The sequence below is a fragment of the Pomacea canaliculata genome, linkage group LG9 (assembly GCF_003073045.1).
Source record: "Pomacea canaliculata isolate SZHN2017 linkage group LG9, ASM307304v1, whole genome shotgun sequence".
NCBI classification, from domain to species: Eukaryota; Metazoa; Mollusca; class Gastropoda; order Architaenioglossa; family Ampullariidae; genus Pomacea; species Pomacea canaliculata.
Genome location: NC_037598.1, coordinates 13,520,600 through 13,541,192, shown reverse-complemented (window position 1 = coordinate 13,541,192; position 20,593 = coordinate 13,520,600). Strand labels below are relative to the sequence as shown.

The following is a 20,593-nucleotide window of genomic DNA, read 5'->3' as shown; positions in this document are numbered from 1 at the left end:
AGTATGGTCTGAGTTGTCTGGGGTCACATGTCCAAACCAGACAAGTAGGGGCCAGAAGAAGCTCTTTGTCACTCACGAGGGAGACGACCATTCTTCTTTATACTAGATGGTGTTCCAGCTCGAAAACTTGGAGCAGTTTCCTCATGAACTTGATTTCGAATATTTGGATTATTATTTTTTTGTGGTGGTGGTGGTGGTGGAGGCCGTGGGTAATAGGGGATGTTAGTAAGCAGAACCCACGTATCGCAACTGTAAAGCAGGTTGAGAACTTTTTCAAACTTGCACATCTGGTACTTGGCAGCAAACCTGGTGATGTAGCTGTGCCAAATGAGATTCCGACTGGTCATGCCAGTCCTCTCCCATCGTGCATCCAAAGACCCTCCCCACACACACTCATACACCACCGTCACCCCTTTACCCAAGCATCCCCTCTCCTCACACACCTACACCCACGTAACCTATTATGTCTTAAAAGAGTTGTATCATCTAGCCAATCAACAATAACCCCCATCTGTGTGTGTGAGAGAGAGAGAGAATGTGTGTTTTTTTCACTCAAGTGTACGTGTGCGGAATGCGCCTCCAGTGGTTCAAGATCAACTCAACGCCGACATTTTTTTAAAGGTTGCTTGGTCAATCAGATTAAGAAGAGCAAGGACATGCGTAATTATGCCCTTGGGAAACCATCTGCTGAGTAGAACATCACTTATATCATAAAAAAGTGTTCAGCGCCGATGTGTCGATGTTGAAATCATTGTACGATCACTATACTGCGCCTTCACATTGCGCAACATCAATAAAATAATTTAAAAAAAATAAACAGTATTCTATTTGTGCACGTGTTCGCATGCGCACCTGCATAGCTGCATGATGGAGCCGTTAAAATATTGTCTTTTAAATACGTTTTTGTTTTAATCTGTTTTCTTTGGTAGACACTTTAAGGAACAAGCTTTTAAAAAAATATGAAGGGACGTAATCTTGAAGTAAACGTTCTTCACAGTTATGCCCCTTTAACGCTCGTAAAAAGGGACAATACTGTACAAATTATATTTCTTATTTCGAGAAAGAAGGTTTAATTAATAATACAAAAATATGCTTTTCATAATATAATGATACGATGAATGCTACTTAGTTTGAATGCCGCTTTATCCCTGTATTATTATCTGTCTTCTACACAGTGATAATAGCAGTTAGACGGCTCTTGGGTCACTCGACATGCTGACAGGAAATGACTAACCGCGAGAAAATACGGAAAAGCTGAAAGTTTTGTTATACTGAAAGACAAATTCGCAGTTGCTTATATCTCCTGAACATATTTCTGAGGGAACATACGAATGAAAGAATTGTTGTGAGATAAGGTGCCATGTAAAAAATGGCGAGTGATAAATCTCCAAGCCTCGTCTGATAACACTCTATTATTTAATTATGTTGTTTCCGCTTAACTAGTCTTTCACAGACCAGGAAGTAAACGAACAAGACTGATAAACAAGTAAAATGGCGCACTGCGACTACACGGGAACTGTGTTGCTTGTGTTGTTAGAAATGTTGTCTTTGTGTGCTGTACAGTGCAACCAGATGAGTAAGTATTCAGTTCTGGAATATCTTTCAAACTCTAATCACTTATATTCATTTAGACTGACCTAAGAATGTGTAGTGATTGAGCTGTGCTAAACCATGGACCTCTGTAGTTATTAGGGTTTGCTAAACTGTGAAGTTTTTTAAAGAACATCACAGCTTCTGAATTTTGTTGCATGTAATGATAAAGCTTAAAGTCTTTGATTATTATTTAGCATAATTTTGGAATTTTGTATAGTATACCTCTCACAAAAGTAAGGCACATTATCTATATATAGTATACAAAAACAAGACCAGTGCATCTATGTCTTTGTCAATGGCTCGTGAGTCCTACTCTAGTAAGTCCTTGCAGTGGAAGATAATATTACACATTTTATTTACAGTTCTTACAACGGCTTCCGTAATTGTAGACAGCAGACTCGCTGGCAATCGGTGACACACACCGAAACACAATCAATAGCGAAATACTCTCTCACACAAGATAGTGTACCAACTCTCATAGCATAATATACCATCACACAAAGTATAGTGCACTCCTCACATAGTCTAGCATATCCTCTCACATAGTCTACTGTCTTACATAGTGTAATCTCTCACATTGGATAGTGTTCCACCTTTCAGAGCATAGTATATACTATCACATAACATATTATACCCTCTTCTGAATTCTATATTTTTAAACAGGAAATGTGGCTATTTACAAAGAGTGTGGCATCAGTTCTCGTCATAGTGAAAACGAAGGTCTGTATATCTCTGGAAATTGCTCATCCGCGATCAATGGAAACACCAACACAACATTTGACATTACCAAGCAGCCACCCAACTGCATCCACACCTCGCTGGAGGACAACAGGCCCTTCTGGTGGGTGGATTTGGGACAGGAGTTCACAGTTCACAAAATTACCATCTACGGGCGCCGTGGACGTAAGAGAAACCTGGCCAAGCATGGCTTTGTCCTGTGTCAAGCCATCTTTTTTTTCATTCAATTCCATTCTATTTCCTCTTCAATTTTCCTTTAACTTAACTTTTCCTTGCTGTTGCTGTTCAAATCATTTTTAAATGTTTTGTTTCCAGCAATAAGCCCTCGACATGGTTGGTGTCAAAAGGTAAACAACAATGGTTACAAAAAGTTCTCGCGTCATCAATAGGGGAATGACAACGAGGTGCTGTCGAGACCATCTAGTTTGTGTTCGTCTGAAAGAAAACGCCACAGATTAGGTTACACACGAAGATTACATTATATTTTCGTTGTTATAAATTGACTTCCTCTTTCTGGAGTAACTGAAATACGAGGCATGAGGTAGGGTGGAGGGTGAAGCGGGAGGGTGTCGGAGTGGCAAGACAACTTCTACTTATCGCCACCGAATCGAGAATCGATTGGCCCTGTGTTCAAATCTCGTCTCTGGAGGCACGTAATTTTCTATGGAAGTTAGGTTTGGTCTCAGGACTGGCTGTCATTTGAGTTTCCTACCATGTTCACTTCTCTTCCCCTTGAAATCGTCACTAGATGGAAGCACGTACCTTAAACCTTGACTTTCATTTTGTTTTCTAAGCTCAGCGGTAGTTTGTTATACTAGAGTTTGCTGTTGGTACTTAGTAAGATTTATAAATGCTTCGTATACTGTCCTCATAATTTGCAGAGGAGCAAAGAATGACTGGTGTTAAGGTGTGGCTGGACAGTTCTCTCGTGAAGACATTTCCTGGCGCCACAGAGGACATCACCGTGACTACGGACTTGTCACTACAAGCGAATCAAAGAGGGAGAGTCGTCAACATCACTAGAAACCTGGTTTCACCTTCAGATAAGGTGCCACTTCTTAACATATGTGAAGTCCAGGTGTGGGGTATGTATTAAAATGTATTAATAATAAACTATAAGGACCAACAAACAAACAGCATGCACAAACATAGAAACACACACACACACACACACACACACACACACACACACACACAATACATTATATATATTGAGATCGACTAATATCATTGCACAAAAATATCATTGAGGAAGATGTATAAAATATTTGCATAAAACAGTAAAATGTTCATGTGTATTTTTCATAAGAACATTGAGCAATTAAAATTAATATTTTCGGATAAGCTTGCTTAAGGAGCTTGCTGTTAATAAATAGTAAGAAACTAGTAAACATTCGAAACCGATGCTATTTCCATACATGTTATGATTTAGAATTATTAAGATGTAAACATGGTTTTTAAAGTAGGGGTCAGTAATTTTGTTTGTACTTTATTGCCGCTTGAGCAAATTCCCTCTTTACAGTCTGCGATACTGTGTGGTGGGGAAACAACTGTCAGAATCCCTGCAGCGCTTATTGCTTAGGAAGAGGCGAGGAAAACAGCTGTGACCCAGAGGATGGCTCATGCTTGAAAGGTAAATAAATGAAACGAACACGAACAAAAAAATTTACATCCAAAAACAATACAAATACTCGTATTATTTGTATTCTGAATCGATGAGCATAAGAGCGTTTATCTCCAGTAGTGAGTAGCGTGCACACCAGGACGGTTAACACGGGGACACTAGGTTGATTAACTTAAACATGGAAAGTCCTGTACGTTGGGAATATTTGCGTTTTAGGAAAAAAGAAACAGAACTTTTCTAAAACAAACTGTGGAACAGCTTGATCAAATGAAATGAAAATGAGTTAGCCATCATTGCTCATCGATCAGAGCACTGACCTCAACTGTTTCGTCGTCTTTGTCTAATTTTGATGCACATCGGAAGCGCTGAAACCGTTAATTCCACTCTGGCCATAAACTTGGCTAAGTAGTGTCACACGGTTCAGCAGCTTAGAATTGACCCATCTTGTATCCGGATTAATTGTAATCTAGCCAAACACACTCTCCGCCGACTGCCACCATGAAACGTGTTGCATTCAGCCGTCAAATATTCAGACATTGTAAAATGTTCCAAACAAGCTGCACCAGGCTAACGAACAGAAAAACAACCACAGCTGACCGAAGCGACCTCCAGCCGAAAAAATCCCCATAAAACCTCGTCTTCTCCACGAAGCACCACCCAAGCACCTAGAAGGTGTGATACAGTGTGATACTTTCATGGTGCACTTATGACAAGCATAAAAACCGAACTCACAGGTCACTTAGGTCACGTGATCTAAGAAGTCTTTGGCGCTAGTGAGAGAGACTAACCATGCCAGCTTTTGTTTGAGCATGCCAAACCAACCAACCAACCAACCAACCAACCAACAAACAACCACCCAACCAACCAACCAACCAACCAATCCAACCAACCAAACCAACCAACCAACACACCAACCAACCAAACCAACCAACCCAACCAACCAAACCAAACACAACCAAAACCAACCAAACAAACAAACAAACAAACAACCCCAAACAAACAAACAAACAAACAAACAAACAAACAAACAAACCAAACAAACAAACAAACAAACAAACAGGTTTTTGACGAACTCCATCATTTCTGACATCACTGAAGACCTCTTGTCTCCGTTGCCTAACACAAGCTCTCAGCCCCTCATGTCAGTGGACATCAAGAGAAGAAGTGTTTCCTATGTTGCTACTCTGATGACTCACGTAAATACACTTGACTAAACTGAAGACAACATGAAAAAACCGGAAATTGCGGTAACCTCGCCTCATGTACTTGACCTACGTTTGATTTCCGAGGACTGAGAGAAATCAAAGGGTCGGCAGTCATCTACTCATGAACTTTGGTGGTGTATATGATATGTAAGATAATTGTGACTCTGATGGCGTAAGACACGAACCAGATTGCAAAGTTCAACGACAGCAGTATTTTTATTTCTTCTTTAAAGAGTAAAAGCAGTCACGAGATAAAACAATCATAAGTAACTTTGTTTATAGTTAAGAAAGACATTGACAGATTACAATGACACAAAACATTTATTTTCTACTGGCCTTCCACAAGACTTTTCCTGTCTACCAGTTACATAGTTCTACACATTTATGTAGAGGGTATGTCGCACTCACACACGGATCTTGCCTCAGTTCACTGTATACTGTACAGTACCTACTGTATACTGTGGTGATAACAGGTTGCTCAGACGGTCACTACAACAAGACTAACGGCTGTCAAAACACCTGTGGTGAAGGATGTCATGACACATGTAGCAGGACTGACGGGACATGTCAGTGTCGGCCAGGATGGCAGCCTCCTCTATGTCAACGTAAGAATACAATAACTAAAAACTATTTTTTAAATTGGAAGGTGTCTGTATTAATTAGGGAGTTTGTTTTTATTCAAATACGACGTTTTAAAATAAGCAGTATTAAATATTAGGCAGTTATTAAACGTCTAATGAAAATTAACAGAATTTGTCTTTCATTAACATAATCTATTACAATTATTATTTCATGTAGAAATTTTTAGTTGAGAAACATTTAAAAAAACTAACATTTAATACTTTGCTAATGTAGCATAATGCTTATATAATATCATGCTTGCCTACAGAATGCTCAGACGGTCATTACAACGTGTCTAACGACTGTCAAAACACCTGTGGTGAAGGATGTAACAACACGTGTAACAGGACTGACGGGACATGTCAGTGTCAGACTGGATGGCAGCCTCCTCTGTGTCAAGGTAGGAACACATGTTTATTATGACATGTGTCGAGAGGATGACTACACACTTTCGTTTTTTTTTTTCTGTAAGTTTGTGTCCGACGAGATCAGATGAGCTCGTCTTTAACTCACACATCCGTCAACGCACCTTTGCGAACGTTAAAGCCGTTCATGACAGGGTAATAAAAATAATAATAAATAAAAACAAGAGTTTGACCCCGCTAATCGCAGCCAAACCTCTTATCTATATTTGTTCAATGAAGCAGAGCTCTGAGGGCGGCGAGGAAGGGACAACTTCAAATATAAGAAGGAAAACTATAATAGTTGAAACCAAAAGGTCTGCATGCATTCTTAGCATTGACTGTAATAAAAATATCAACCACTGCTTCTTCAGGAATCTTTCCTACGGTTACTTTCTCAGCGCTTGTTGAATCTTGATTTTTCCGATCACCGGTTGTGTTTTTTTTTTAATTGATTTGGCGAATCAAGAATTTGTCCATATCAATGTAACCTCCTGTTACCAGGAGTTAATTGTCGTTTCTTGTTATCACAAGTATAATATATGCTTGATAACACTTGCAACATTTTGCTTCTAGGTATCTATTTTTAAAGACTCTTATTCTTTACCCTTTCCTTCGTTTTGTATTTCTTCTCAGAATTAATTTAATTTTATTTACACCTAAGTTCGTACTTCAATTTTTACATTCTTGCTGTCGACTGTCTTGGTGAGGACATTAACATGTGTTTGTAAAAAGAAAAATAAAAGATAAATAAACACATCTGTTTACACGTAGGTAATCATTGCCACATCATCCTTGTCTTTTTTCTCTTTATCATTAAACACATTGATTCCAGTCAACTTAAATACATCTTATAATAAAGAACTTTCCGCTCGCAGATTGCTATGCTGGTCGTTACGGTAAGAAATGCACCAGTGAGTGTGGACGTTGTCGCGACAATAAAGCCTGTGATCCTGTTTATGGTACTTGTCCTGATGGCTGCTCAGAAGGATTCGAAACACAACTGTGCCAAAGTAAGTTTGCCAGAACTTGAAATATGACTAGCTTCTATGTCTTTTGTAGAACACAAGTTAATCACAGGTCTTGACAAAGAGCATAAGACACCACTACACACAGTTCCCACAGAGTTCAAGAAGAGACATTCACTATTCCTTTCTTACCCTGTTCTACGGCAGAGACTACTTCTTTTGGATCAGAATGTTTCTCAGGTGGGATGTTCTGCCGTGGACATGTCTGCACACTCTCAATCCCCGCCCAGTACAACTGGACCTGAGTGTTCCTTCCTATTCACATGATATTTGTGTCACATCTGAGATCATTCCAGATAATAGTTCTCGGGGACCTGAAATTCTTGACCTGCTCTATGGCTTCGCCGTTGATAATAAAAGGCTCCACAGGGCCTTCACATCATCTTCCTAGTGTTAAAAACATTTAGTTATACCCTGTTTTCACTGCACCATGTTTAAGTCTACGCAGATATATATATAAATCAGCTGGGTCACATTCAACTTTTAATGTTCAGACTTTATTTTACATCAACTTATTAAAACTGGACATAGAAAATTTAAAGTTATCTTACACAGCTGAGCAAACGGGAAAAATAAAATGCAGTAGACATGACTATTTAAATGGAGCACCTAACAAGTCTTTGTCGGTCTGTCAGTTTATGTTTGCATGATTCTACTTTGTTACAGTAATAATATCGATGCATAATCAGAGAAGAAAAGGGAAATGTTGTTTACATGGTTAATAGCATGAGGTATTACTGGATGTCATCATTTCTTTTTAATGTGCAGCTGCTCACAAGGGAGAGGTCAGTCTGATATGGCCTCTCGTAGGCGGAGTCGGTGGCGGTGCTCTTGTCTTCATTTTCGGCATCATACTCGGCATGTGAGTTGTTTCTTTGTCGTCTCTTCTCAATCTCCTCAAATGAATACAACTGCATATGATCTCTCTCTCTCTCTCTCTCACACGCACAAACACACACAGATGGAAGCTTTAATTCCTTGTTATACTGAATTAGAGAGTATCAGTCAAAGGACTGTAACAATTTTCAGGCGGTTGAAAAGGTGCAGAAGTCAGCAACACCCAGCTCTTCCACACGATGACATCTTGACGGCGCGTGAGCGGGGTACGTACCTGTAAAACTGACTGATAGGTTTTCTCAGAAATACAGAAGACAAACTCCTGTGGAAAAAGCAAAGGCCAGAAAGAGGTTTCCTATTCCAAATAGGCAGCTGTTTTATATAAGCAAAGATGATTGTAGATTCTTTCCTTAAAATTCGTTGTTGCATTTGACCTGCTTTGAAGCTGACTCTGGTGTGAATACAATTTTGTGGCTCATTGGTTCGTACAGCATCCAATCATTAGTACTTATTCTAGTCATTTTGGAGAGTTTTGTAAATATTTAATAAATTTTATTATTTAAATTCCACTATTTTAAAGAGATGATTTTTAATCTTTTCAGGTAAACCGCCAAGTAAAACGTTCAACGAATACGAGAACACCAGCTTCAGCAAGGACATATATGAAACAGTGGAACAGCCCGGTGACTGTAATCAGGGCAGTTTATACACCAGCCTCGACCTGCCTGATGATGTTTATGAAAACATGACTGTCAGATAGAATCCCAGTAGTTTGCTGCCCTCGCAAGGTAGATGGCAGCAAGTTCAGACTTACCTTGAACACACACAGTGGCGTAGGAACCAGGGGGGCAGCGGGGGCAGCCGCCCCCCCAAGGAAAATACAGGGGGGGCAGGAATATCCTTTTGCCCCCCCAATATTTGAGACGTAATTCCTCACAAAGAGCAAAGAACCAAAGAAAGGTAGGGGAACGTAGAGAGGAGACGGTCATCACCGTCACAAAAGCGGGCCCTGAGGCAAGTGGAGGCTCTAACACCTCTGACGATCAGATCGGGGACAGTCCGTTGGTATTGTTTGCCATGCTAATTGCAGGCTGTGTTGAAGCCTGAGCGAAGAAAGCAGCCGGACAGTACATCGGTACATCGAGTGTGGTCTCCCTCCCCCTCCCCCATAATGCGACGCCTTTTCTTTGGCGGTTTTCCTTTGACCAACATAAAACATCCCCCACCCACTCGCTGTCGCCCTAAAATTATCTGCTATCGCTTACAACCATAGGGGCCGCACTGGTCATGGGAACACAGAAAGCCAGTAACGAATTAGTTGCATACCAATACCCCAGTGAGTCTTGCCAATCAGACAGGAACCCTTACACTTTGTGAAAAGCTAGCGAAGCACGAGGACTTCCATCTCACTAGACACCAACGGTTTAGTGCGAATTGACGGCTTTGACTTCACCTAAGTAAGGCAAAGACTCCGAGTCCCTATATTGGTTGTTTTCTTTAGAGACAGAGAGACTGGTATTATTGCTATCTACGACTCAGGGGGAAGTGCAAAAGTAACATTTCTAAAACTACACAAGGCACTCTTTTATCATCAACGACTGTGGCTGGTACTCAACATAAGTTATCTGTGTTATACTGTTTGGTTTGTATATATGTGTCCGTGTTTTGTAGATGGCCATAGAACGTGTCGCATCGCTGGCTCAGCACCGTCGGGTAGCGGAGCGAGGAAGGGGTGGCCCTGCGGCCATTCCCACCCTAGTTTCGTCCCCTGGCCACGGTGGTCTGGCCAGTTTATGGCCCTTAATTATACGGTAGCCTTGCGTCCCTTCCTCTCTGGTCTCTTTGGTTCTCTTTGAGGTGGATGGGGCTATTTTCCCAGGGTGTGTGGACACCGAGTTCAGGTATAGGGCTGTGCCTCTTTGTAACGTGTTTTATCTCGCGGACGCTGGGCCCTGTGGGTAGGGAAAGGTTCTGGAGGTTTCTCGAAGCCTATAGAAACCTGCCACACAGGTATATGTGGACTGGGAAGACGGCGGGGCGGAAGATGAGATTTTTTGCTGGTGGAGAGACCTGTGCCCGTCTCTGGGAGTAGTCGGGGGTTTGCCACGTGCTGTGTGTACTGTCGCTGGAACTGGCGTGGTGTCTAGAAGAGGGTTCCAGCAACCATTTTCCCCGCGTTTGTTGTGAGATAGAACAAAGCGTGTCACGAGCCGTTGGGTGAGTAGGCTTAATTAATATTTACCTTTGTTTTTCCACCCGATGGCTACCCTGGCCAGTATGCGTTGTGAATGCGTTAGCCGGGAGTCATTCTTTTAATTTGTTTTTTCTTATTTAATTCTGCTTTGCCTTTTAACAATAACAGCGTGTGTGATGCTACCTCAGTGTACGTGCGTGCGTGCAGTACCGCCCCCCCCCCATCTTTTTTACGTAATGTGCGAGTGCGAACGCCGTTCACTGTCAGCAGGGAGTTTGCCCCCCCAACGCCGAACATCTTCCTACGCCACTGACACACACATCCCATGGATGAAATATTGAGGAGTGGGTGGAGCAGTACTCTTGGATGTGCAAGATATTTCTTAAAGAGGCGGACTATGAGGGTTGATTAGAACGCTTCAAATGTAGACATAGTTCGAAGAGATGAACGGAAGTGGACATGTAGACAGTGACGCTGGTGAAGGAGGCGTGTGTCGTGGTTCGTTTTTCGCCTTTGGAAGACAATACGAGCATAATTATTTCGAGATATTATACTGTGGAACTTGTATTAACCTATCTAATTGATGGGGAGAGTTTACTTCGTGTAATTAAACCTTTATTTGTGCATTGTATGCAAGCAAACTTGTAGAAGACTGTAGGAAGGAGGTGAAAAGAGATATGTTCGAGTGCGCGCGCGCGTGTGTGTGTTTGTGTGTTGTTTTCCTGGTTTCTTCTTATTTTTATGTAAGCTTTATTATTGTTATTTGTATTGCTGTACATAATATGACTTGAAATGAAAGAAAAAAATTCTGAAGATTGTTCAGTAGGTGGTTAGCGAGAATGACATATATGGAGTTGTAGAAATAAACAGTAACCCAGTCGGGCCAACACAAAAGCAGACATGAGCATTATGCTGGCAGAAACTGGGAAAGTTCAGATTTAACTGATCCTTTGAAGCTCAAGGAAGACAAACTAGATGTGTGATTGAAGAAGTGACGATGCACTATAAAGTAATACGCACTTTGGGGGTCACTAAATTTGACCTCGCCTGACGAAAGCAGAGACCAACGTAGGATGCACACACAGAGTCAGGAATGCAATTTAGGCGCTTATGTGTTTTAGAGAACTCATAACCTGAATCAGGGGAGATAGGTAACTTCTGCGCTACGACTAGTAAAGTATAGGTTATCTCCCCTAACTAGACCTGCATTTCACAAAAAACGAATACATGTACTTCCTTCCCCTGAATGATTGCATTCAAACAAACAAACAAACAAACAAACAACAAACAAACAAACAAACAAACAAAGAAGCAAACAAAATAAACAAACAACTTAACAACCACACAACAAAAGACGCCGCCATTTACAGACGTAAAATAAACCTGTTATACAGAACAATGCGTATGTATGTTTGCTACTCATGTACAATATTTTACAATTAATAGCTTCTAAGAGTGTCCCTCACACTTTTATATTTTCAGTTCTATGGATTGAAGAATATCTTGATGCCCAACGAACAATTATTGTACCCTTTTCAGTATATTTAAAATAAAAGAGTGTTGTAAAAAAGTATTTTTCACTTATTTTATTACCAACCACCTTTCAGAACTCTTCTACAGTCACAAAAGGAAAAGACTAACAGAAAGAGTGTGTGTGGCTGAGAACGAGCTTGGCTGGCGAAGACAACTTTGTGCTGTGGAGAGGCATGAGCTGTACTCAGGCATATGAGCACACAACCTTTCTTTTCTGCGAGTAGTTTGCTAGTTTCTTAGTATTTTTCCACGCGAAATATTTTCTGTGATTTGCAAATTATACATGGCATAGATATAAAAAGGCTCTACATAAAGAGTAAATATTTCAATGCCAGCAACACGTATTGTTTGTTTGCATTATGGATTTGTACTGACACGTTTAAACCTTGTCCTTGAATATATATTTATATAAGTATGGGTGTTTGTGCATGTGTGTGTGTGTGTTTCTAACTTTCAAAATTTGTATCCGATATGCTCTACTTCTTGCTGGTCATTTTGTGAATCAGAAAGAGAAATAAACAGTCTGGTACTGAAAAAAGCTAATGGTTGCATAAACATGATCCATTGTCTAAGAATCGGTAAACAGCCTAAAAATAGCACTAGGGTAGGTAAACAGTCTCAGGTGTTATTTCTTCCGCGTCAGACCTGCACTTAGCAGTTGGTCTTACACAAACCATTCTTGCACTGTGACAACAACTGTTTATTTTGAACAGTGGGGATAATTTTAAAACCAGCATTTTTATCCTTTACAATGGTATGAGGTTATGTCAAAGATATTTTCTGCATTTTGATATGGTAAAACAAACCTTCAATACAGAAGAAAGAACGAATAAGTAACATTTCCTGTATACTTCAGGTGTCGTTTTGTTGATTGTTTTCTTTCGATCGGTCAGAAAAACAAAATAGAAAATATAGAAGTCTCCACATTTGAAGAAACAGTTCAAATAAGATAAACAACATTCTGTGTCAGTTTAAAAAAAATTAAACGATCCATTGGGTCTTTTTATTCTACTGTTTCTGCCAATCTGTCTTCCTGTTGACAACGGGTATAAAGAGGAAGGAAATTCTTAGAAACCCCGAGTTTGACGAGTGTCAGCAAGCTACGGGTTTTCAAAAACAGATTTGTCAGAGTCTGACACAGCAACACGAATCAGTGAGTTATTAATTAATTCTCTTATTTTATTGCTATCCTGATTTTACATACTGATGCGAAATACATTTTTGTGTTATTCTCTTGAATTTTTTTTCCTTATGGTGCTTTATTCTATGTTTTTATTTGAGGCATTTTTACTGTTTATTTCTATATAATTTAAAACTGGAAGAGTGCAACAGATTGTAGAATCTGTACAGCTCTCTCTCTCTGTCACCGATTCCACCCAATAACGGTTTGCTATACAGTTTTTTCTTTAAGGTTAGAGGTGTGAGTCAAAGGTCAAATATTCACTAATACAACCCCTCAACACTCACACACAGGTACACATGAGCACACACTGATACACACACCTAAGCCACATTTTTTCTTGTTATATCTCCCCTTCCCTGTCTGCTGTGCGCTACAGGTGTGCAACCCATGAGGCAACTTCTGACGACAGACGGTTTAAGCGATATTCTTACCTGTAGCTTGAATGCACCTTTATTTAAACCGAAGAGTTCAAGCTATCAGTTATTGTTGCCTCGTCATATCACGGGTCAGGAAAAGAACCTTCATCTCTCCACAGACCGGGAAGTAAAGAAAAGAGGTCTGAAAAGGCACAGAATGGAGGGCAGTGTGTGTACGGGGACTATCATTCCAATACTGTATTTATATGTTGCAAACTTGCAATCCGTCAGCACAAGTACAAGTAAGTACCAAAAGGTGTTTTGGTTTAAGAAATTGTACACACTATTGGTATCTTTGCCTTTACCTTTTTATCGTTATTGGTGGTGAAATAAGAGATCAAACATTTAAAAATCAATTAAGGAAATTTTCATTGATGTACACAGGTATCAAGTTACATGGGGTACACTCAGGACAGTTCTGATGTAACTCTGTTGAAGGGTAGTCTTCTGAACAAAACTCTTGACACCATCAGACGCCTAACATATAAAGCGGAAGAAATTGTGATATCAGATAAAAGTGTCTGAAAAGTGGGCACTACATGTATTCCCGCTAGTTTGGTTTTAGAAAGTCAAAATAAATAATTAAATAAATAAAGTAAATAAAAATAAATAAGTAGATGTGAACCACTATTCACTTGTGTGGAGCTTTCCTTCGTTTTATCAACACATTAAAAAAAATTGTTTGTTTTGTTTGTTTGTTTGGTTGATGTTATTTTTTGATCACCCATTTCTTGTTATATTCAACAGATTCGACCATCTCGCTCAGCTGTGGAGGCGGCTGTCAGAACGAATGTAATCCTGTAAACGGATCCTGTATCTGTCGAAGAGGATGGCAGCCCCCAAATTGCACCCGTATGACCGTTCGTCAGTCCGTCCGTCTGTCATTCTGTGTGTCTGTTTTATTAATAACTCTTAATTAATAACATTAATCACTAATGAAAGACATTCACAGCCTCATAGACCAGGATGCACAAAAGTTTGTAGACCATCAAAGTAAGTGCATACGCACTATCCATGTGTTGTACCTCATGTGTATCTGTGTACGTAGATCTGCACACACGTTTTAAAGAAAAAAAAATGTTAATAAGTGTGGGTATTAAAATAGGTTTTGCGGTGTTGATTGGCAAAATACTTAACTGGGGACCACAAACATTTAAGTGGAGCGTGTATCAGCACTTACAGCAGGTTTGACAGGACAAGTCAGTGACACCCAGGGTGGGAGACAGGCTCAGTGTCGTCAGGTGTCGGGTGGTACCCAGACCTGTGAAGCTCGTAGCAAACAACGTGCAGGACGCGACTGACGGTTATCAGCGCGTTGAGGGAGCGTCACGTGACGCGATAACAGTCTGCACTTTCCTCCTGCTTCCTTCTCCTGCACAGCAACGCAGACATGATAAGTCCTATAAGCACGCGGGCTCAAACTAAGCTTTGATATCCTGAACCTCCATGTCGTACTTTCCCAGTGTTAGGTTGTCTAAAAAAGCCGAGCTTTCGTCAGATTTTTCCAACAACTTGACAAACTTTCGAAATCCACCAACATAAAACTCATCATTTTTCTATAAATTTGTAAGAGCAGCGGTTAGCTTCTATTGATGTTTAAAGGTGAGATTTATCATCATTTGGTGATGGTTAATGTCGAGGAGTAAGTAAAACATTCATAATTAAAACAATAACAAAAAGCAAGAAAAAAAGTATGAAGTTTGATCAATATTTCTCAAACATGGCGATTAAACATTTCCTATTTTCAGTTTTTTTTGAGACAATAATTGTGAGCATTTCGGTGAAAATGCTTTTAATGATCATTTATAAAATTGAAATATTCACTGACGGAGCTTTGTACTTTGTAATCAGCTGAGACACGAGTAATTTCCTGGTGACAATGAGATAGTATTATCAACTGAGTTAAAAAATATTCTTTACGAGTTACATTAATGTTATCAATAGCCACCTCGACAAATCCCATGGTGAAGTCGTTCCTTTTTTGTAGGCATTGAACACGACTTTAAAGAATTTATTTAAGTTCCGAGGGCGCTTCCACAAAGAGGAGGAGCGATCTTTTCCATGCACTGCTGTTTGGCTTTGTGAACACACTTTATTGGTGTCCAGAGTTAAGGAACTTACATTGTCATTTTGAAAACACGATGAAATACCCTTTTGCACCATATTCAACCTCATTTTAATATAACAACAAAAAATAGACGCTTTTAAAGCTTTCACGGAGGTCGGAATTGAATTGTTTCTCCTATTTTACTGTAAATCATGGTCATTAAGAAACCACTGACATCATGAAATGTCTGAGATTTCTTTGTCTGTCTCGTTATTGCACTTAGTAAACTGAAGGGCCCAAACTATAAAAACTTGACACTTCATGTGTCATGGTTAAAGAAATATCTTCCCTATATGGACAGGGAAGTAGCGAGCAATGGCTGTACAGAGAAGATAGCATGGCGGGTTGCATCTGCTCGATGTTTGTAATGCTGTCTGTAGTTATACAAATACAGTACATACCTGTTGTACAATTACAGCAAACAAGTAAGTACAAAATGTATTTTGGTTTAATATAATTTGCCATGTCAGTTCTGATTCGTTTCCTCTTTCCCGTTCCAGGTATTAAGGCAGGAAAACGAGTTTCTTTTAAAATTTCATTGATGTGCAGCGTTGATGTAAGAGTGTAGATGTGAAATGTTCAGCTCAAAGCCAGTAAACTTATGCTGGTGCACTTTTATACAGGGTTGAATTAGCTTTAGCACAAAATTATTACTCAGTCTGGTGGTGTTATTGATGTAGATATGTGCTACTTGTATTCGTGGTTTTTTCTTTAGAGACTCTTACCTTGACAAATGATTTTATATTTAAAGAGAAATGACGACTAAAATAACAGACATTAAAGCTCTGAATCGCTTTTGCTAAAAATTCAGGTTGCAAAATTGCAAAAAAGTAGCCATGATTGTTTTCGAATGACATCATTGCGGTCTTTTGGGGGGCAGAGAATTCATTTCTAAGGGGGGATAATCGTAACGCTGAAACCACGGATTTAAGGATCGTGCTATACAATTTTGAACACACCAAGGAAGAGTGGAGAAAGGTGATAGAAAAACCATTGTCAGATGGTACCTTCCATGTCACGAATTAGAGTCAGTGAGAGAGAGAGAGGGAGCGTGGATATAGAAAGATCTTGTGAGAAAGAGAGAAAGACAGAGAGGTAGTTCACAAGTCAGGAAGTATTTTCTCTTATCAGTGAGAATAAAGGAGATTAATATGACATGATACATACATTGAAAACAGGAAAATCACTATTTGTCAGCTTCGTGAGGAAGCGTGGTGAGTGAATTTGCACAACTTCGACTACACAAAGCTTATAATTCTCTGTTCTTTGGCAATAAATTGAAATATTTTTGTGAGATTACAGCTGGTTGTACCAAGACTGTTGCAGATATAAGATTCCCATTAAAATAATTAATTCGACTGATTTCTTGCTGAAGACTAATATGTAAATATCTTGTATAATGACAGACTGCTCACAGGGATACTGGGGTATAAACTGCTCTCTCCCCTGTGGACGTGGCTGTGACAAAGGATTGTGCAATCCTGTCAACGGAAGCTGTCAGTGTCGCAATGGATGGCGGGGTTCTAACTGCCAGGGTAGGTCCGGAGAAAAGATAGTAATTCTCTGTTACTACTTCCATCTTGTCTTTTGTTCTTTCTGTCTGACTCTCTTTCTGTCTTTCTTTCTTCCTGTCGCTTCTATCTGACATCCAGCACTCTTCCTCTCTGTCTTGCGAACTTCCTTTTTGACGCCTTCTCTCTGTCTCTCGCTCACTCTTTTCAACTTTGAAAAAAGAACACACTAGGACCTAAACATCTCGTCTGATAGCTGTTATTTCGTAGAGAAGAAAGTATAAACATTCTTATAGACAGTTTCGGTCGGTCTTTCGTGATAAAACAGGTGAATGTGGAGTACTGGTTTCTGTTGAAAGAAATGAGCCCACCCTCGTACACAAGAATATTTACTCATACACGCGTGCATACAAAAACACCAACATAAACAATTGTACACACATTTTAAAAATATATAATTGGTCATGATCGTTTGCTAGCACCGTTTTTGTTGACAGACTGCTCAGACGGTCACTACAACATGTCTAACGACTGTATAAACACCTGTGGTAGAGGATGTAACAACACATGTAACAAGACTGACGGGACATGTCGGTGTCGGCCAGGATGGCAGCCTCCTCTGTGTCAACGTACGAACAAGTTTTGTTTTGTGTACAACTTTGTAGAGCTGCAGACATTAAAAATGAAATTAAAGGATATCATAATCTTTTAACTTATTTAACAACTGTCCCTAGACACTTTTTCAGATGAAGTATATAAACGCACACACTCTCTCTTGCATACAGACAGACGCATGCTCGCGCACACGCACACATATTCATATAAATCTAATCAATATTTTATTTACTCATGGTGTGTAAAACAGAATGCTCAGACGGTCACTACATCGTGTCTAACAACTGCCAGAACACATGTGGTGAAGGATGTCATGACACGTGTAACAAGACTGACGGGACATGTCAGTGTCGACCAGGATGGCATCCTCCTCTGTGTCAACGTAAGAACAAATTTGTGCACAAAGTTGTCAAACTGTAAAGTCATTCAGAACGACACTAAAGCATGTAACAATGATGTTTTTCACAAGTGTCTACAATTAGATATAAAAGCACTTGGAAATATGACTAATAAATTAATGAATTTGTGACACACACACATACAGTCCTAGATTTTGAAGTAATTAATATTTTCGTGATGTTGAAACAAGATTGCATGGACGGTCACTACAACATGTCTAACGACTGTCAAAACACCTGTGGTGAAGGATGTAACAACACATGTAGCAGGACAGACGGGACATGTCAGTGTCAGACAGACTGGCAGCCTCCTCTGTGTCAGTGTAAGTCTGCATTTACTCATGACAGGTATAACTCAAATAGTAGCCTCTATTATAACTCACATGGTAGCCTTTGTCCTGAGATACAATGATGTTAGATTCAGGTACGAGCTTTTTAATCACAACTTTAATACAAACTGTTGGAGCTGGAACTACCGTGGATGCTGGCATCAGACTTCTCTCTCTCTCTCTCTCGCTTCAAAGCTTTTTAAAAATTTTTATTTTCTCATTTTTCTCATTTTTTTATCAGTTTTTATCCTCTGTCTGACTCTTACCCACGCACTTATGTATGTATTAATTGTAATTTGCTTTATTACACTGTAAGTAGTTTATAAACGTAGAATTCAGGCTCTAAACATAACCAGGCAAGGGAGACAAGAAGTAGTTTAGGGTAGAAATATTTCTGTTCTCTTTAGTCCAAAGGGAGACAATGCATTCTTCGTTTGTGCTAAATCTATTCTGAATCTAATATTAGAAAATGATGCAGGTGAATAATTAATGAAGAAAACAGTAAAACAAGAAGAAGGCGGAGATTTTATAGTTTTATGATCTTGTTTTGCTTTTTGAATGCCTGCAGACGAGAAGAGCAGCGATGAGAAGGAAAAGACAACTCTGATATGGCATCTAGCGGGCGGGATCGGCGGTGGTGTCTTCATTTTCCTCATCGGCACCTTGTTCGGGATGTGAGTTGTCAGGAAAGACATTAAACTGTTTTCCTCTTTAATTTTTAGATATTTGCAAACACACGTGTTGACAGTCTCTCTCTCACAGGCGTACATAAACATTTATTAAAAACCTTACGCACATACAATTTTACACACAACCGACCACTGCACACTGAAGTATGTTTATTATGGTACGTCTAAACCATTCAGACTCATGATCAGTAATTCAAAAACCTCAGTTCTTGCCATCAAACAGCTACAAACAAGAAATAAGAAGCTCAGAAGTAAAAGAAATTACTGGTGATATGTAAACAAGAAATTACCGTATCATTCAAAATATGTTTGTGAGACCACCGTAGTCCCACAGCATCACTGAACCACAAGAGCTGTAATCAAGTCACTAGAATGCTTGTGTAGGTTGTACAATGTGTCTTCTTGTTGATATTAGAGTATAATTCAGTATAGATTGTTTGTGAAACGGGCATTCTTAGTGTTATTATTATATTATTTAGACTAGCTCGGCTGTGAAATGCGCCTTCTTGGTGATATTAGCGTATTATTGAGTATAGCTGGGTTGTGCTGAGGCTGAGATGTATGCATGGCAGGTGTCTGGGAAGGTGCAGGGGTCGAGAACAACGGCGATGGTCTATACCCCCACTTGCTGATATCTTGTCACCGTGCGATCAGAGTAAGTATTGCTGGCAGCAGAATAAAACATTTTATTCAAAATATGAGAAAGTAAAAAAAAAAACAAAAAAAAACAAAAACCCACCCCTAAACAAAAAACCAACAAAAGAAAAGCAATAAAAATAAATAAAAATAAATTAATAACATTTCCTCAAAACAAAGTGTATATCTAGATATATTAAACTCATAATTTTATTCAATTTTTAACAAAATTGTCCTTTCTGTAGAATGTAGAATACAGTTGATAAAAATATTTATACATAAAAGCGCACAGCTGTAAATGTTCCACAAATTTTCTTTGCAGGTGAACTCCAACCGCGAAATTATGAGAATGTCCTCAGCATCTCCTCGCACGAGTACGAGGCGCTGGACAAGCGTGACGTCAGCCAGAAGGCTTCAGGCACCCACGTTAACCGTCGTGACTACGAAAACACTCCCGTCACTATGACAACGGGTGTCCACCATAGCTCCCAGACACTAGACCCAACAGCACTTACATATACATAACTAATCATAATTATCTGTTCTGTAGACTGTTCATAGACACTTGGACCATAAATTATTAACTGTAAAAAGATTCTTAAAATATCAACTCATATTTTTAGGTGAGAGTAAAATTGTTTTTGCTTTAAAGACTTTTAGCAACACTTTGTGACAGAATAATCAAATATTAAATAGCTGTCTAAAATATGCTTTTAAATGGTTACTAGATGAATTTTTTTTACCATAATAAATGATTTCAAAAAATGTGCTATTATAGACTAGAAATTCAAGTAGAATATTCAGTTTGGTAGCAGCAGATGATCGTAGTATTGTGGATAAAGGATCAGCGAAAAAAGCCTGACAAGGGATGATGTTTGTGGATTCCCATGAGTCTCCGAGATGCTGGGGAAGGTGCGACCTTGCTCGTTTTCTTG

General features: G+C 39.4%; 1 protein-coding gene across 3 annotated transcripts; it reads left to right on the top strand.

Moving 5' to 3' along the window:
• The first annotated feature begins 1,228 nt into the window (after positions 1–1,228).
• Positions 1,229–20,423, top strand: LOC112572153 (multiple epidermal growth factor-like domains protein 10). 3 transcript variants are annotated; one of them, XR_003100950.1, is made up of 11 exons: positions 1,232–1,576; positions 2,257–2,496; positions 3,213–3,416; positions 3,854–3,964; positions 5,634–5,765; positions 6,050–6,181; positions 7,061–7,195; positions 7,979–8,072; positions 8,240–8,313; positions 8,650–8,866; positions 10,554–11,811. XR_003100950.1 is itself a non-coding variant. In XM_025251706.1 (10 exons), the coding sequence occupies exons 1-10, from the start codon at positions 1,492–1,494 to the stop codon at positions 20,181–20,183; spliced, it is 1,428 nt and encodes a 475-aa protein (XP_025107491.1). In that variant the 5' UTR covers positions 1,229–1,491; the 3' UTR covers positions 20,184–20,423. The 3 variants fall into 3 exon arrangements, 2 of the variants coding, with proteins under 2 accessions (XP_025107491.1, XP_025107492.1); XM_025251706.1 differs by lacking the exons at positions 6,050–6,181; positions 7,061–7,195; positions 7,979–8,072; ... (1 more) ...; positions 8,650–8,866; positions 10,554–11,811 and adding exons at positions 17,857–17,988; positions 18,196–18,327; positions 18,902–19,007; positions 19,595–19,677; positions 19,981–20,423 and having other exon boundaries at positions 1,229–1,576; XM_025251707.1 differs by lacking the exon at positions 10,554–11,811 and having other exon boundaries at positions 8,650–8,989.
• The last annotated feature ends 170 nt before the right edge of the window (positions 20,424–20,593 follow it).

What these genes read in the sequence shown, in the direction of transcription:
- LOC112572153 (XM_025251706.1), top strand. Translation starts at nt 1,492, where the DNA reads ATGGCGCACTGCGACTACACGGGAACTGTGTTGCTTGTGTTGTTAGAA. An exon ending in GCAGCCTCCTCTATGTCAAC is followed by an intron (nt 5,766 to 17,856) that starts GTAAGAATACAA and finishes TGTGTAAAACAG; the next exon opens with AATGCTCAGACGGTCACTAC. An exon ending in ATCGGCACCTTGTTCGGGAT is followed by an intron (nt 19,008 to 19,594) that starts GTGAGTTGTCAG and finishes TATGCATGGCAG; the next exon opens with GTGTCTGGGAAGGTGCAGGG.